The sequence below is a fragment of the Loxodonta africana genome, chromosome 3 (genome assembly GCF_030014295.1).
Source record: "Loxodonta africana isolate mLoxAfr1 chromosome 3, mLoxAfr1.hap2, whole genome shotgun sequence".
NCBI lineage: Eukaryota > Metazoa > Chordata > Mammalia > Proboscidea > Elephantidae > Loxodonta > Loxodonta africana.
This window is the reverse complement of record NC_087344.1, coordinates 167,494,502-167,512,210: the sequence shown is the minus strand read 5'-3', so window position 1 is coordinate 167,512,210 and position 17,709 is coordinate 167,494,502. Positions and strand designations below refer to the sequence as shown.

The 17,709-nt window shown below is 55.8% G+C and overlaps 1 protein-coding gene across 6 annotated transcripts; it reads left to right on the top strand.

Annotated features, from left to right (window-relative positions):
- Positions 1 to 2,741: 2,741 nt before the first annotated feature.
- On the top strand, positions 2,742 to 15,853 carry AMPD2 (adenosine monophosphate deaminase 2). 6 transcript variants are annotated; one of them, XM_023547443.2, is made up of 19 exons: positions 2,742 to 2,837; positions 3,037 to 3,182; positions 8,835 to 8,965; positions 9,133 to 9,287; positions 9,672 to 9,740; positions 9,826 to 9,937; positions 10,222 to 10,408; positions 10,722 to 10,863; positions 10,971 to 11,060; positions 11,245 to 11,374; positions 11,551 to 11,745; positions 11,825 to 11,956; positions 12,680 to 12,843; positions 13,112 to 13,238; positions 13,333 to 13,496; positions 13,797 to 13,917; positions 14,203 to 14,376; positions 14,576 to 14,686; positions 14,815 to 15,853. In XM_023547443.2, exons 2-19 carry the CDS (start codon positions 3,173 to 3,175, stop codon positions 15,022 to 15,024), a joined length of 2,424 nt encoding a protein of 807 aa, XP_023403211.1. In that variant the 5' UTR covers positions 2,742 to 2,837; positions 3,037 to 3,172; the 3' UTR covers positions 15,025 to 15,853. The 6 variants fall into 6 exon arrangements, with proteins under 6 accessions (XP_023403211.1, XP_010587847.1, XP_010587849.1 ...); XM_010589545.3 differs by lacking the exons at positions 2,742 to 2,837; positions 3,037 to 3,182 and adding an exon at positions 3,545 to 4,145; XM_010589547.3 differs by lacking the exons at positions 2,742 to 2,837; positions 3,037 to 3,182 and adding an exon at positions 3,547 to 4,145 and having other exon boundaries at positions 9,157 to 9,287.
- The last annotated feature ends 1,856 nt before the right edge of the window (positions 15,854 to 17,709 follow it).

Below are 17,709 nucleotides of genomic sequence, written 5' to 3'. Positions count from 1 at the left end.
CCCCACTTTTCTACTGCTCCATCAGGGACTCTCTGTTGTGTTCCGTCAGGGCAGTCATTGGTGGTAGCCAGGCACCATCTAGTTCTTCTGGTCTCAAGCTGATGGAGTCTCTGGTTTATGTGGCCCCCCCCCTTTTTTTTTTTTATTAAGAGCAATTTTTTAAGGTCAAATAATATGAACCTTTTTAAGACTCTTGATTACATATTGCTAAATGGCTTTCAGGGATATTATATCAATGTTTATACCTGCCAGTAGTGTATGTGTGTGCCCCATCTCACTAATATTCTAGAGTAAAATCATCACAAAGTTCAGTAAAGCAAAAAGAAAAGTTTTACTTGGCATATATTCCAAGAGACAAAAGTAGGAAATGGATAAGCATGCTGCTAGAGGCATGTCTGCCCAAGTCTGAGGAAATATTACAGAATAAGCAAAAGTGGGAAAATGCACAAGAATGCTGCTAGAGCCATGTCTGTCTGAGTCCAAGTTATGGAATCATCAATATATATTAACATTACAAATGGGCAAAAACCATTGAAAGCTTCACCTTTTCAAAGATTGGCTAGAAACTGCTGAATCTCCGAAATCCTACGTTTTGAATTGTCTTTATCAACAATCATTGGTACAGGTTTCAGCAACAGGGGAGTCTTCATTGGTCCAACAAATCTTACTATTCACTAAATGCTAATAGAAGAAGAATGGAAAGTATATGGGTCTTTTGTGCTGTGTTTTATGATTTGTTTATGTGAAAGTTTCCTTAAAAGATGTTTTCCAAGATTGTTCTAGCTATTGTATTTATACCTCAGGGCCCAGTTGATGTGTCCTTGTGGGTCCTTGTGAGTCCAGCTCCAGCTGGGTCACATTCTAAGACTGGGAATAATGGCTCCAATATTATCTCCTAAATCATGTTGTAGGGTAAAAACATCACAATGTTAGTAAAGCAAAAAGAAAGTTTTATTTGGCATACATTCCAAGACGCAAAAGTGGGAAATGGACAAGCACGCTGCTAGAGCCACATCTGCTGAGTAACAGGCAAGAATGGGAAAACACAACCACGCTGCCAGAGCCATGTCTGCCCAAGTCCAAGGAAGAGAATCATCAGTATATATTGACATTACAAAATAGGCAAAATCTTTCAAAGCTCCACCTTTTCACAGACTGACTAAACACTGTTAAGTAATTCTACATTTCCAATTGTCTTTCTTAACAATCTTTAGTACAGGTTTCAGTAATGAGGAAAGTCTGGAGGTTTTATTGGTCTGACAAATCTTACTATTCACTAAATGCTAACAGAAAAAGATTAGTGGAAACAGAACTTTTGTGTTCCGTTTATGATTGGTTTATATGAAAGTTTCCCTGAAAGATGTTTTCGAAGACTGTCCTAGCTATTGTCTTTATACCTCAGGGCCCAGTTTGATGTGTCCTTGTGAGTCTAGCTCCAGCTGGGTCACATTTTAGGACAGGGAATAAACGACTCCAATATTATCTCCTAAATCAATCACTAACTACACCCTTGCCAGCATTTGGATTATCTTTTTCTTAATGCTTGCTAATTTGGTAGTATTTCTTTGTTTCATTGATTCCTTGTGAGGTGAACATATATTTTCTGTGTTATGGAGGCCATGGAGTTTTGTTTATCTGACGTGAGGAGTAGTAGGCAGGGGATCAATGGAGGCGGTGCTAGATGCAGGTAGAGAACAGGGTTCAGGGTCCAGAATGCAGCCAGGTTGGGGAGGGAGTTTGGGAAAAAGGACTTTGGCTGTGGTGGTAGTGAGAACTGGGAGGAGCTGGATAGACAGCATTAGTACAAGTAGGTGTAGGGGGCAAAGGACTCTCACAAGCGGGAACTTGTCCTGTCCTCTCTTAGAAGAAACTGTTGTAACTGCTGATAACACAATTATATTCAGCAAGGTCATATGAATTTAATCCCTCCTCACGCAAGTTTCCTTTAGGTAGCCTTGTCTGCCACTTGGGGGTGGGGGTGCTGGTTGGATGGAGTACCTGCAGCTCCCCAAATCGTCCAACTTCACTTCTTTACAGGCGATAAGGTGAATCAGTGTGTCAGAGGGTGGAAGGGGAACCAAGGTAAAAGACATGACAGTGATAACTACAGGCCAGGCACCGTTCTGAGCACTTTACATGTATTACGTCATTTATCCTAATAATCTTCAGATACTCGTACACTCATGTTACAAGGAAAATGGAAGTACAGAGAAGTAACTTGGCCAACGTCAGTCAGGCAGTGGGTGGAGAAGCCTGGATTTGAACCCAGGCAATTTGGCCACAGAGCCTATGCTCGTCACCACCAAATACAGAAATAAATGTGGAAAGGGGAGCCAGAATTGCAGGGCACACCCTCCCTACCTACGCCTGTCAGAAAAAAGCTGATGACCTAGAGTGGGAATGCTGGGCTACCACTTCTGCTTAAAGTAAATCCTGGGATAACAGCTACCTTTTATTGGGCGCTTTGTGCTAGGCCCTGTGCAAATATGGGCTTTATCTTTAATCTTCACAATACCCCTTTGAGTGACGTACTATTATCATCCATTACCATCTTACTGATTATTATTACCATCTTACTGATGAGGAAGCTGACCCATGGAAAGTTCAGGGACTTGCCCAAGACCCGGGAACCAAGTCGCCAAGCCCTGCGGTCGCTGCCCACGTGGCGCCGGCAAGAGAAAAAATGGCGCGGGTGGGGCTGGGGCTGGCCCGGCGGCGGCGGACCGAGCGGGGGCGGGGCCTGGGGCCGCAAAGACCGGCTAGGCGTGGGCGGGTTTTTGGCGGGGTCGCACCTGTTGCGTGATTCCCTCACAGTCCATCTGCCGGCCCCGACCCAGGTACCCAGAGAGTGTTCAGGAGCCTGGACGAGTTCCAGGCCCCGCTCCCTGGGCAGCACGTGGCTTGCCCGCCTCTGTCGCTGGGCTGGGGGCCTGGACTCCGGGGTCCCCCGAGCCCATTCCAGCCGCCGAGATCGGCCGGGATCTGCCTCCTGCTAGCTGGCAGTTTTGAAAGGCTACCTTACTTCTTCCACCTCAGTGCCGGAGCAGGGGCCCTTGGAGCGTCTTGACGGGGGTCTCGGCCCCAGCCTCCCCTCCTCCCTCCTGACCCAGGCTTCCCGGCTCCGCAGACCCTCGCGGAGAGCCTCCCCCGTGCCCCTTGGGGCTTGGGCAGCATGGCCTCAGGTGAGTGTGTGTGCGTGTGTTGGGAGGAGGGTCCTGGGGATGGCAAGGGTGACAGGCGGTTGGGGGTCTCAGCACAGCCTGCAGAACCTAGGGAAGCCATCAGCTCCCCCTGCGGGGGGGAGGGGTTTAGGGAAGGAGCGCGTGAGTGTGGAAAGACAGAGGGAAAAGTCAGAAGCAGCTGGGGTCTCTTTCCCAGACCCCCAGACAAGCCCCCTCCTCCTGTCTTCCTAGAGGGTAGCTTCTGCCCGACAGTGGAATTTTCCCAAGACCGGCCCCTCCTTACCGGGCTGAGATTCTCCGTTCTACCCACACCCTCCTCCCGACCTGGGCTACCACTGGAGCTGGGGATCAGATAGAGAAAAAAAGGGGGCTCTGTCCCAGAGGGGCTAGGTTTTCAAAGAGAAGTGACCCAGTACGCCTGCCTTGGGAGGAACGTGTTCTCAGCTTGGAGGCGGGGACTGGATCGTGTTTTTTTTTTTTCTCCGGGACTGGCTGGACCAGCCAACCTGGACTTTGGCTCCTTTGCCCCGGAGTCCTGGCAAGGGGTGAGGGTTCCTGAGGGGTGGGTTGAGAGCTGGGGACTGGCTTTTTCCCCCAACCCCCCGAGTCGGGTCACCATCAGTCACATCACTCCAGGAATTGAGGAGGGGAGGGAGCGGAGGGATAAGGGGCGGGATGGAGACCCCACTCCCCGAGGTTGCCTAGACAACACCAGAAATCATGGCCAGGGCCTCTTCCGCCCGCCGGGCCGCTGCTTCCTGCATCAGTCACTCCCGCTGGGGGCGGAGCGTAGGAAAGGGTTGGATGTGGCAAAGCGAGGCCCCAGCCGGAGCCATTCAGGCTCCCCGCGCATTGTCGCCGCGGCCCCAGCCATGGCATCCTATCCATCTGGCCCCAGCAAGCCCAAGGCCAAGTATCCCTTTAAGAAGCGGGCCAGCCTGCAGGCCTCAGCCGCAGTACCAGGTGAGTCTGCTTCCCGGCCAGGAGGCACCTCTTTCCCTACCACCTCTAGCCCAGACCACTGGCCCCTCAGAGAGGGATTCCCCTTCTCCGGTACCCACTCTGCAGACTTGCCCCTCGATCCCAGGAACAGCTGGCTTGGAAGGTCGTGTGTATAGGATGGTGGGGTGGGGGGTGACTGAGGTTTCTGTGTCGGGGATGCTGTCCTCTGTTAACAAGGAGTTGGTGTGGGTGCAGCAAGAAGTATGTATGCACACGTGTCAGTGTGTGGAGTGTGTGAATGGATTGGGGGTGTGTGGTTTTCCGACTGGCCACACCGACTGGTGGCTGTGCCTTCCCAGGTAGGCTCAGGCTTCCTCCTGCAGCTAGCTCCGCTTTCTAGGACCCCAGACCCAGAACCTACTGGCTGGGGGTCTGACGTTAGGGCAGACCATCGCTGGCAGGCATCTTGGAGCTGGGAAGCTCAGCTTTGTGGCTGTATGGTTTGCTCGTTCCTGGTCTGTGTATGAGCCTCCTCATGGGGATAGGGTTCCATGAGTCAGGCATGTGTGGGGGTTCAAGCGGGGGCTGCAGCTGTGCTGCGTGTGCTCCTGCACCCTTTGGTTCGGCTTCCACTCTGGGAGCATCTCTGCACCATTTGGAGCAGGCAGTGCGGTGCGGCAGTGATCTCCCTGAAGGCTCAGTTGCCTGGGCCTGTGCCTGCTGAGGGATAGAGTCTGCCTGCTGCCTGGTGCCCCCAGGCCCTTGTGGCTGAGGAAGGACCCACCCCCATTTTGGCAACAAGGTCAAGCCAACTCCCTCAGCAGGTGCCTGTACCTATAGCTTGAACATCTCCCATCTGTATTTTGTATGCCACTGAAGATGCCTGGCCTGAGGCCTGTACTGTGTTGAGGGTCATTTTTATCTGTGCCCAGTTCTTTGCCATCCAAAAGATGTGTCCGCTGGGGCTAGATCTATACCAGTTGCTGAACCAGAGACCTTGGGTGAGAGCATCTGGTACTCTTCAGCACGCTTGGCAGTGAGAGAGGGGCTCCTGGTGAAGAGAGGAGATGGGTGGCCAGAATCTTGGAGTTAGTGGGAGTGGCTGGGGAGTAGCTGTGCATGGACTGGTGGGGTTGGGCCCCTCTGGCCTTTGGTTGACCCTCCCCCTGTGTGACTGTGAGTATGGGAGTATATGTGTGTGTGGTGCTGTAACCGGCAACCTCCAGCAGAGGAACTGGGAAAAGGGACCCAGCTGGCAGTTGAGTCTTCTATGCCCTGGCCCCACAGAGTTTGGAGATTACCCACCCAGTGCCATGGCAGGTTTGTGGAAGGCTCTGGCTGTCCTTGTCACCCCCATGATAGTTGTGGGGCCCCAGGCTATCCCATTTGGAGAGGGGGCTGAGAATTGGGCCTTCAGCTCCCATATTGCTGACCCAAAACAGAACAGCCATGAGGTTTATGGTCTGCCTCCCCTTGAGCGGGTTGGAAGTGGCCTGGGGCTGTATTTGGGGAGCAGGTATGTAGGATCAGGGTTCTTAGGCAAGCAAGGACCTTTGGCTCTGCCCGACACCCTGGGGGCAGGGCTGTTGTTAGGTATGGTGGAGTTGGTTCCAACTCACAGTGACCCTATGTACAACAGAACGAAACACTGCCCGATCCTGTGCCATCCTCACAATCATTGTTACGTTTGAGCCCATTGTTGCAGCCACTGTCAATCCATCTCATTGAGGGTCTTTTTTTCTTTTGCATACCCTCTACTTTACCAAGCATGATGTCCTTCTCCAGGGACTGGTCCTCCTGATAACATGTCCAAAGAACGTGAAATGAGTCTCACCATCCTCACTTTTAAGGAGCATTTTGGCTGTACCACTTCCAAGTCAGATTTGTTTGTACTTCTGGCAGTCCATGGCATATTCAGTATTCTTTGTCAATACATAATTCCAAGGCATCGATTCTTCTTCAGTCTTCCTTATTCATAGTCCAGCTTTCTCATGCATATGAGGCAGTTGAAAATACCATGGCTTGAGTCAGGCGCACCTTAGTCTTCAGGGTGGCATCTTTGCTTTTTAACATTTTAAAGAGGTCTTTTGCAGCAGATTTGCCCAATGCAATGTGTTGTTTGATTTCTCGATTGCTGCTTCCATGGCCGTTGATTATGGATCCAAGTAAAATGAAATCCTTGACAACTGCAGTCTTTTCTCCGTTTGTTGTAGTGTTACTTACTGGTCTAGTTATGAGGATTTTTATTTTTTTTACGTTGAGATGTAATCCATAGTGAAGGCTGTAGTCTTTGATCTTCATCAAAAAGTGCTCTGAGTCCTCTTTGCTTTCAGCAAGCAAGGTTGTGTCATCTGCATATTGCAGGTTGTTGAGTTTTTCTTTATTCTTGATGCCATGTTCTTCTTCACATAGTCCAGTTATATGAAGGGCAGGGGAGGGGCCTATTTTCCTTCCTCTTCTAAGTAAGAGATAGTGTCACCCCTCATCTCCTCCCCTGCCAAGTTCTCTTCTCTGCCCTTCACTGCTCAGCTGCCTTGGCCCAGTGCTGGGCCCAGGGGCCCACCCCCCAGTGGGTAAGGCTACATGTGGAAGCTGTTTTGAGGGTCCCAAGACAGTCTGTCATCGCAGCCCCTTGCTTGGCACCCTCCTTGCAGTTTTAAGAACACTTGCAGAGCGTTATCTCCCTGAGACTGAGCTGGCTGGGGCCAGGCAGGGCGGGAACCGCTTATCACCTAGAGGAGGACCAGAGACTTGCCCCTAAGTGAAAACAGACTCGAGTTCTCCAGCTCTCCCAAAACTCATCTTCTGGGCAGTTTGTCCTGTCCCTGATGATAAGCTTGGGACAGGGGTTGGAAGTCTAGGGGTCCATGCACCCACCCCCTCCCCGCAAGAAGCTGGGCAGTGGGAAAACTTCTGTGACTGACTCCTACCCGATGAGGCCTCTGTTCCAGCTGCCAGCCAGCTCTTCTCTCCAGTAGAGTCTCCCCCTAGGGAGCCCCTAGGCAGGGGCCCAGAGGGCAGTGGTGGCAACATGGCCTCTAAGCAGAGGGAGCAGCCCAGGGCTGCTGGGTGTGGAGCCGATGAGGGTTGGTTTCCCCTTCCTTTTTCTCCCCTCTTACTCTTTGGCCATCCAGGCCCTGCTCACTCTGTCTCCTAGGGCAGAGGATTTTAAGGAGGCTTGGCTCCTCCCTGCCAGCCTGCCCTGCCCATATCAACCTGCCCTGCTCCTCCCCCTGTGGGGCCGCCACATTTGGCTGGGCCGTGGTACTGTAGTGGTTAAGGCCCTCTTCAGTTCTGCGGTTCTTTTTATCTTCCAACTCTGATGTCCCTTCCCTGATTTCTGGGCTCCCCTGAACTCCCCTAGCCCCATGCTCTTCTCCACCATCCCAGGGTCTCCCCTGCCGGCAGCTGTACTTGGTATAGCCCGTGCCGGCCCCTGAGCTGTCCTGGGGGACTGGCTGCAGCTTCACACGGCAAGCAGGCAGGCAAGGGGCACAGGGCTGCTGGCCGCAGTTGCCTGAACTCTGCAGGTAGGGCCCAGGCAGAGACCAGGGTGAGGGGGGGGTCTGGGTCCTGGATCTGGGACAGGCACCTTCTCTTTCCCTTTGTCCATCTGGGGCACTGGACTCGGGACTACTGGGAAGTAGGCACAGAGACTTTAAGGTGCACTGCTGGGCAGAGCCCCCAGTCCTTTCCTAAGCCAGGGTGGAGAGGGGAAGGGAGGGTGCTGGAGGGGAGCACCCCAGAGCTGGCTAGGAGAACTAAGTTGAGTGTGGAGAGCTTCCTGCCAGGGAGGGCCCCTCAGGGTGGGCTGGGAGCTCAGGCAGTCCTTACAGACTAGCAGCTCCAAGGCCTTTGGAGCCAGCCTCCTCATGGTAGCTAAGGCCTTCTGCCCCTCAATGGAGAGAGACCTCTGGTTTCTGTCTGACATCCCTTTCTCAGAGCCCTCCCTGGGGCCTCTGGCCCAGATCCTGGGGCCTCTGAGTGGCGTAGCCTGTTTGTGGCAGCTCTTTTGGAGGGGCAGCCAACAGTGGGAGGGGCAGGCTGGGGCCAGGCCACATCTTGGCAGCCCTGGGGTCCTGGGGGAGAGGGCGGGTCTCCTGGGAGGAGGCAGGGCTCCCGCTGCCAAACAGGTCTACACTTCCCCTCCTCCTCCCTGGGGGCTGGTCCCCAGGTCAGAGCTGAGTGGCAGCGAGGATTGCTCCTGTGGTCTCTAGGTCTGGGATATCAGGTGGGGGCCCTGCCCCTCTGCGTGGAGGGTCTACTTGTCTAGAAGCCTGATCCTGGCCTGCCTACCCTGGAGCTGTGAGCTATGGATCCATGATGTGGCCACCTGGTCCTTTAATGAGAGCCTGCTGTGTGTTTTTCTGTGTGTGTGAACCCTGTGGGAGGCACTCACGTGGATGTTCTCATGGCCCGAGGGAGTAGAGCCTAGTCCAGGATTCAGGTTCTTATTCCTGGAGTGAATGAACTTACTTGTCCCAGGGCCAGATCCAGGGTTCCACCCCAAACCTGGGTTGGGTGAGGTCCTGTGGGAGCCACATGCAGGCTCATTCCTCAGAAGATTGATCGCCAGCTGTCTGGGGCCTCTTTGGCCTCTCTTTGGGGCTGGCCTGGGGTGGGCAGGGGCCCAGGGCTTCTAGGGGCACCCTGGCCAGTGCCCAGACTCTGGACCTCAACCCACTGGCCCTGGTGTCGCTGTCCCCACAGAGGCTCGAGCTGGGCTGGGGGCCCCTCCTCTGCAGTCCACTCGCTCCCTGTCGGGACCTGCCCCCTGCCTCAAGCACTTCCCTCTCGACCTGCGCACATCTATGGATGGCAAATGCAAGGAGATCGCAGAGGTATCGCCCGGCCCTCAGTGCTGCCCCGTGCCCTGCCTCTGCCCTCCTCCTTCCCCACCTCAGCTGTCAGCTGTCCCCCAGCCTCCCCCCAACCCCCACCCTGCCACTCCCAGGCACCTCTAGCCCCGCTGCCCTTCCCATCCCCAGGCATGCTGACCCTCTCCCAGCTGGCCTCCTGTCCCTCCCACCAGGAGCTGTTCAGCCGTTCGCTGGCTGAGAGTGAGCTCCGCAGTGCCCCCTATGAGTTCCCCGAGGAGAGCCCCATTGAGCAGCTGGAGGAGCGGCGCCAGCGCCTGGAGCGGCAGATCAGCCAGGATGTCAAGTGAGCCCCCCACCTGACCTCTGGAGCCTGCTGGGTGCCCACAGGCAGTTGGCGGAGCCTCCTTCTGCTCCCCATTCTGTGGCTTTCAGAACCCCTGTCTCCCCGCTTTCCACTCAGGCCTGGCAACACAGCGGTGGTTGGAAGCACAGGCTTTGAGTCAGGCTGCTTGCATTCTGGTTCTGTCTCTCTTCCCACCAGTGTGGCCTGGAACATACTGCTTAACTTCTGGGTCTGTTTTCTCATCTCCAAAGTGGGGTCACAACAGCACCACGGCACAGAGTTCTGTGCCTGCGAGGATCACGTGTACTGACTGCACAGCTCAGTGTCAGGGGGAGAAAGGGCGCCCCTGTTATCTGTCTGACCTCTCGCCTCTCTCACCTCTAGGCTGGAGCCAGACATCCTGCTTCGGGCCAAGCAAGATTTCCTGAAGACAGACAGTGACTCGGACCTACAGTAAGGAGGTTGGAGGGTGGGGGGAGGCTGAGTGGGGCCTGCCCGCTGCCACCTCTAAGCCCCCCTTGGCCACCTGCCTGTGTAGGCTCTACAAGGAACAGGGTGAGGGCCAGGGTGACCGTAGCCTGAGGGAGCGTGATGGGCTGCTGGAGCGGGAATTCCAGCGAGTTACCATCTCCGGAGAGGAGAAGTGCGGGGTGAGTGTGGGGTGCGGGCTTGGGTCCCCATCCCCAGGTGTCCCGGGAGCTCATCCAACTGGGGGAGCTGGAGGCAGTGGGTGGGCAGGAGAAGGCGTTTCTCTTGCCAAAAGCTGGAGGGGCAGAGGGCCTGGCTGGTGGGTATTTGAGTGCACTGGGACCAGAGTATCTGAGTGTGTCTAGAATCAGGGGCTGTGGGGGATGGGGAGAGTGTGGGGAGGAGGTGAGTGAGTCTGGGTCTGGGGTCAGAGACCAAGAAGAATGTGCCCCACCCTTGTCTCCAGGTGCCGTTCACAGACCTCCTGGATGCAGCCAAGAGTGTGGTGCGGGCCCTCTTCATCCGGGAGAAGTACATGGCTTTGTCGCTGCAGAGCTTCTGCCCCACTACCCGCCGGTACCTGCAGCAGCTGGCCGAGAAGCCTCTTGAGATCCGGACCTACGAGCAGGGCCCCGAGACCCCTGTGTCTGCTGGTGGGACCCTTACCCCTGCCTCCTTTAACTGCCCTGGTCTCCCGGGCTCCCTGAGCTTGGGGCCCAGGAACCTCTGTCCTGGCTGCTTCTTCTCTACCTGGGCTCCTCCCAGCCTCTTGGTGGCCCTGGGGGTGGGGTGGAAGTAGGGGCAGGAGCTGCCCTGCTGGGGCCTTTGGCATCGCTCACCCTCTTCAGGGCCTCTGGTGGGCAGTGGGTGAGCAGTTGGCCTCACCGTGCTTTGGAAAGGTGGAGGAGTCTGGGAGAGCCCTGGCCGTGACTCCGCTCCCACCCTGCCTCCCCTCCCACCCTGCAGATGCCCCTGTGCACCCCCCTGCACTGGAGCAGCACCCTTACGAGCACTGCGAGCCAAGCACCATGCCTGGGGATCTGGGCTTCGGGCTGCGCATGGTGCGAGGCGTGGTGCATGTCTACACCCGCAGGGAACCAGATGAGCAGTAAGAGGGCTGTGGTGTGGTGGGGGAGGCTGTGGGGAGGCTGCATTGGCTCAGGGAGGGGCCATGGCCTGGCTTCCTCTCCTCATCCAGCTTCCCCTACATGCCAGTTGCTTAGAGCTGGAGCTGCCATACCCCGACCTGCAGGAGTTTGTGGCTGACGTCAACGTGCTGATGGCCCTGATTATCAATGGCCCCATGTGAGCCCCCACCTGTCCTAGACAGTCAACTCCCCTTCCAGACCAGATTCCCCAGCCCACCCCCAAACACCTGCCCTGGTCTCTTGTCCATTCCTAATCAGTGAGCCCTACTGCACCCACCCAGGCCCTTCCGAGGCACCTCCCGTAGGGCCCTGACTCCCTACCTGGTTCCCCCCCTGCCTAGAAAGTCATTCTGCTACCGCCGGCTGCAGTACCTGAGCTCCAAATTCCAGATGCACGTGCTACTCAATGAGATGAAGGAGCTGGCTGCCCAGAAGAAGGTACCCCACCGGGACTTCTACAACATCCGCAAGGTGGGCCCTCAACCCTTGGCCTGTGTGTCCCTAACCCTGTGCCTCGCCCAGCCTCCCCCTCAGGAGCTTGGGCGCCCACCCAGCACCCAGTGTGGAGGGGTCCTCTCGCATCTTGCTGCCCTGGGGCCTGGACCTTCCCGGCCTCGGGTGGACTTGCAGTCCCCTGCTCTGCCCAGGTGGACACGCACATCCACGCTTCGTCCTGCATGAACCAGAAGCACCTGCTGCGCTTCATCAAGCGGGCGATGAAGCGGCACCTGGAGGAGATTGTGCACGTGGAGCAGGGCCGAGAGCAGACGCTTCGGGAGGTCTTTGAGAGCATGAACCTCACTGCCTACGACCTGAGCGTGGACACGCTCGACGTGCACGCGGTCTGTCCCTGTGCACAGGAGGCTGAGGGGCTGGGCCAACACAGGTGCAGGATGACTGAGACCTGCCCGTCTCCCCCAGGACAGGAACACCTTCCATCGCTTTGACAAATTCAATGCCAAGTACAACCCTATTGGGGAGTCTGTTCTCCGGGAGATCTTCATCAAGACTGACAACAGGGTTTCTGGGAAATACTTTGCTCACATCATCAAGGTAAGGAGGAGTGGCTGCCAGGGCCCGTCATGTACCAGAGGGGCAGTGCTGGCCTGTGGGCACCCTTCCCGACTGAGCTGAGAGCCTGAGTGTCTGGGGTTTGCACGGGGTAAGGGAGATGGATAAGATGCATGCAGCTTTCAAAAACACAGCCAAAACGCCATTATATCCAACTAAAATAACACTCCGTGTATATCATCTCATATCCATAATATGTTCAATTTTCTTTGTCTAAAAACAATTTTCTTTTTTTTATAACTCTGACCATTCTGCCTTGAGATGTCAATCCCGACGTCATCCCACACTTAACCTTGCTCTGCTTTTTCTTTTATCCGTGACACTTACCAAACGCTAACATGCTTATAATTTATATGCTTATTAACTGTCTCACTCTATCAGAATGTAAGCTTTGGGAGATCTGTTTTGTCTGTCTCTTGTTTTCTTCTTCATTTATGTGTCCCAAGTACCCTCCTATCTTAGAGGTGGGATGGGGGAGAATACATGGACGAAGAATGGCAGAAAGTTGATAATATTTGAAACTTGTTTATAGGTATAGGAAGGTGTCTTGTACTATTTTTTCTATTTTTATGTGTGTTTTAAAATTTCCATAATGAAAGTTAAACAAAAGGTACATAAAGAGGTCCTCCTGAGCACATGTGATGGGTGCAGAGACAGGCGGGGTGGGAATCTGAGTGTGACAGCTGCCCCACATGTGTCTCCCAGGAGGTGATGTCAGACCTGGAGGAGAGCAAATACCAGAACGCTGAGCTTCGGCTCTCCATCTACGGCCGCTCACGGGATGAGTGGGACAAGCTGGCACGCTGGGCTGTGATGCACCGTGTGCACTCGCCCAACGTTCGCTGGCTTGTGCAGGTGCCCCGGCTCTTGTGAGTGTCCCTGGGGTGGGAGGGATGTGGGGCGGAGAGTCCCTGGGCCAGGGCCTACCTCCTGCCCTCCAGGGCGGCTGTGTAGAGAAGGGGCCTGCCTAGTTCCACCATGGTCTGTCCAGCCTGGCCTCCCTGGTGTCCTCTCTTCCCAGCGTGGTTCCAGAGTGGTTCTGTGACCACAGGCCAGGCCCTGACCCTGCTGGCCTGCTGGTCTCCCACCCATCCTGACCTGTGTGTACGTTCACGTGTGCCTGTATCTGGCCTGCAGTGACGTGTACCGGACCAAGGGCCAGCTGGCCAACTTCCAGGAGATGCTGGAGAACATCTTCCTGCCACTCTTCGAGGCCACCGTGCACCCTGCCAGCCACCCGGAGCTGCACCTCTTCCTGGAGCATGTGAGTGGGCAGCACAGGCTGGCTGTGGGGCCGCTGGCCAGCAGGGCTCATGTGCCAGGTGGAGGGCTGGGTCTGACCGCCTGTCCTGTGCCAGGTGGATGGCTTTGACAGTGTGGACGATGAGTCCAAGCCTGAGAACCACGTCTTCAACATGGAGAGCCCCCTCCCCGAGGCCTGGGTGGAGGAGGACAACCCACCCTACTCCTACTACCTGTACTACACCTTCGCCAACATGGCCGTGCTGAACCACCTGCGCAGGTGCTTGCCCTGCCCCATGCTGCATCTCTGCTCCCTGCCTTACCCTTCCACCCAGCAGACTTTGCTGTGGGCCTGACCCAGGCTGGGGCCACCAGAGCCCTGACCTCCCTTTTCTCCCCACCCCTGGACTGGATGGGTTCTTTCTCTGCCCTTGGTGCTCCATCCCTCACCCCTCACCATCAAGGACGACCGGTGCCCCCTTATACCAGGCCCACACAGCCACTGGTTGGAGGGCAGGTGTGTATTGGGTGGGGGCCCAGGAGCCCAGGCTCAGGAACTGACCAGTCTTCATGCCCCCAGGCAGAGGGGCTTCCACACGTTTGTGCTGAGGCCACACTGCGGGGAGGCTGGGCCCATCCACCACCTGGTGTCGGCCTTCATGCTGGCTGAGAACATCTCTCACGGGCTGCTGCTACGCAAGGTCAGGGCCTGCACCCCCAGCACCACCCCCCAGTCAGTCACCTCCCCACTGAGCTCCCAGTTAGGATTCCCCCTCTCAGTATAACTGACCCTCTGCACCACTTCCCACCCCAGCCTCCAGACTGGGCTCTGCCTTGGACTCTGGCCGTCACTGATGCTCTGTACATTGGGCCCACCCTGAGTTCCCCTCCCCTGCCCACTTACCATGGCCTGTACCTCACACCCAGAATGTCCTCCCTGACCTTGAGGCCACCTCAAAGTTTCTGCTGCTCTCTCGCCCGCCCAGGCCCCGGTCCTACAGTACCTGTATTACCTGGCCCAGATTGGCATTGCCATGTCCCCGCTCAGCAACAACAGCCTCTTCCTCAGCTATCACCGGAACCCACTACCCGAGTACCTGTCCCGCGGCCTCATGGTCTCGCTGTCCACCGATGACCCCCTGCAATTTCACTTTACCAAGGTCAGAACCTGGCAGGCAGCCAGGTGGGCAGGTGTCCTGGGACTTGCAGACCCCCAGCACTTCTGTCTCACAGGGTTGGTGCTGCCCCCTGCTGGTGGAGTGCAGCAGACCAGTGGCCAGCTAGCCAGGTCTGCAAATCCCACAGAGAGGGAGGGAGGGGGTGGCTGGGTCAGGGCCTGAGGGAGACTGGTTTGTGCAGGAACCACTGATGGAGGAGTACAGCATTGCCACCCAGGTGTGGAAGCTCAGCTCCTGCGACATGTGTGAGCTGGCCCGCAACAGTGTGCTCATGAGTGGCTTCTCCCACAAGGTACTGCGTCCACCCCGGGCCTGCCTACACCTTGACACCCCTCTTACCTCTGCATTTGGGAAGCTCCCTGGGGTCCTGGCTCTGCCCCGGGATGGCTGCAACCTTGCCCGTTCCCCCAACCCCCTCAGGTAAAGAGCCACTGGCTGGGACCCAACTACACCAAGGAGGGCCCTGAGGGCAATGACATCCGCCGTACTAATGTGCCAGACATCCGCGTGGGCTACCGCTACGAGACGCTGTGCCAGGAGCTGGCCCTCATCACTCAGGCCGTCCAGAGTGAGATGCTGGAAACCATCCCGGAGGAGGCGGGCCTCACCATCAGCCCGGGGCCTCAATGAGCCTGGCCAGGCCATGCCCACTCACCTCAGCATTCTGACCACGTTTCTCTCTCAGATCCCTCCCGTCACGTTGTGGTCTCTGCATGTCTTGGTTCTTCTCTGTTTTTGTCCTGCATGTCTGACCACTTAGCTGTCCCTGTGCCACCCAGTGAAAATGATGCCCAGGAATCTGCTTCTCCATTGTCTTAGCTCAGGCGGCACCTGATGGTCGAGGGTTTGAGGGCTGGCCCTGCTGGTGCCCCTGCCCCAGGATCTTCTGAGGTGTGGCTGTCCTGCGGGTACCTCCAGTGTCCACAGGGGCCTGGCAAGGTTGTGGGGCTGGCCCCTCTAGCCTTTGGGGTCCTGCCTGGCCGCACCCAAGCTTTAGCCAGGGCCCACATTCAGGCCCCACCTTGTTCATGTGGCTTTTACTCTGGTTGAGAGCTCAGTCGCAGCCCGGGCTGCCTGTCACTGAGGGGATGGACTCAGGCGTTGGAGGTGCTGGAGCAGGACCTCCACACTTCCCAGCCTCTGCCAAGTCACCACCCCAGCAGCCTTCTCTGTCTTTTCTGCAGTCCATGTGCTCCTCTGGTGTCAGCTTCCTGTGCCTCTGTGGGAGGGGGCAGCTGCCCTGTGCTGTGTCTGGGGCCACTGCAGCAGAGGGTCCTGGATCTGCCACTAGCCCTGGAGGTGGTACCGCTGGGATGGTCCCAGAGCTCTGGCCAGACCTGGATCCTGTCTGGTCCCATGTGTTGTGTTCTGGATGGAGGCTCTTGCTGTGAAATACAGTGTTTCATACAGTCCCATCTTTCCTAGTGCATGAGAAATAAAGACTATTTAAGTTATGAGGCGGGCGGGGTCTCTGTTGGGCGAGGGGGAGCCATGGTCAGGGTGGTGGAGGTTGGGGGCCAGGAGCATTTTGGATGGAGCATTCCCTGGGGAGCACCTGGGCTGGGGTGATATGTGGCAACCAACTTAGGAAGCTGGGAGTGAGGAGATGCTGACAGGAGCTTCATCTGCCATCTGAGGCCGTCATCCAGCCTGCCCCATCTGTGGGGACACTTGACCCCAGGTCACACATATCCCTGTCACACAGCTTGGGGGATGGCTTCCCCTTCCTTCCTTCCTTATACTTCCCACTTCCAGCCCTTAGGACCCCCCGGTAGATGTAGGGATATGCACTTACAAGCAGACCTGAAGCCAGTGGTTCTCAAGCTTTGGGGACATCAGGATCTTTTGGGGAGCTTGTTCAAAATGCAGATTTCCAGTCTCCTACCAGAGATTGGGAAACCCTGGTGGCTTAGCGGTTAAGTGCTACGGCTGCTAACCAAAGGGTCGGCAGTTCGAATCCGCCAGGCGCTCCTTGGAAACTCCATGGGGCAGTTCTGCTCTGTCCTATAAGGTTGCTATGAGTCGGAATCGACTTGATGGCACTGGGTTTGGTTTGATTTTTGTACCAGAGATTGGGATTTAGTAGATGGAGAGTGCTCCTGGGTGGTGCAAATGGTTAGTATACTTGGTTGTTAACTGAAAAGCTGGTGGTTTGAGTCCCTTTGGAGGAAAGGCCTGATGATCTACTTCCAAAAGTAGAAAACCCTTGAAAGCCCTGTGGAGCACAGTTCTACCCAGACACACATGGGATTGCCATAAATTGGAATCAACGGTAGCTGGTTAGGAGAGGGTACAATGTAAACATCTGTAAGCTCTCAGGAGATGCTATTGCAGGAGGTTGGAGCAAGCCTGCGCACTCTGAAGGGGACCTTAACCAATCTGGCTTCTGTCTTGTGCCTAATACACAAGAATTTCTGGAGCTCCCTCTTGGGCACAGAGCTTATGGGAGTCCGTTGCCCTTGTAAAGAGGAAGGTGGGATGTGCCCTGTGCTATGCAGGATTCTGGGTGGGCCACAGAGAAGCCTGTGGCCAGCAGCTGCTGCTGCCACCATCGCCTGAAGCTGCCTGCAGCTGTGTGGTGAGAAGAAGAGACAGGCGACTGCTTCAGTACCAATTACCCTAGAACAGCGTGAGCCTGTGTATAATTGAGGGCTGGGTGGGGGAGCTGTGGCGCAGGCTTTGCCCTCCCCTTCCACTCAGCTTGCTCTATCCTAGCCATGCCGGACTCTCAACGCTTAGGAGCAAGTCTGTATCTGGCTCGGTGCCTCCTCAGCAGATACCCTCTGTACCTTGGCAGACGATACGCTGATTCCCCTGCCCTCCCGCCAGGCTTCTCCTTGGCTGAGACCCAGGGTCAGTCTCCAAAAGACCTCTCTTGCCAGTTCTAAAAAACAAACCCGTTGCTGTCGAGTCTGACTCATGGCGACCCCATGTGTTCAGAGTAGAACTGAGTTTTCCACAGGGTTTTCTTGGCTGGGATCTTCAACAATCTTATGGAAGCAGATATAGGCAGGCCTTTCTTCTGTGGTGCCACTGGGTGGGTTCGAACAGCCAAACTTTCTGTTAATAGCCAAGAGAGAATAGTTTGCGCTACCCCGGGACCTAACCCATCTAGTTGATACCAACTCGCAGCGATCCATTCTAGCCACTTATATACCATAGAACTGAATGTTAGAGCTGGACACTGAAAGAGACTGAGCACCTCTGACTGATTTCTGGGTGGGGAAACAGGCTCAGGAGGTGAAAGTGGCCAGAGGCAGGACCTAGGCTGGAAGCCAGAGCAGCTCAGCGTCTAGCACCTCCTCCTTTTCTTGC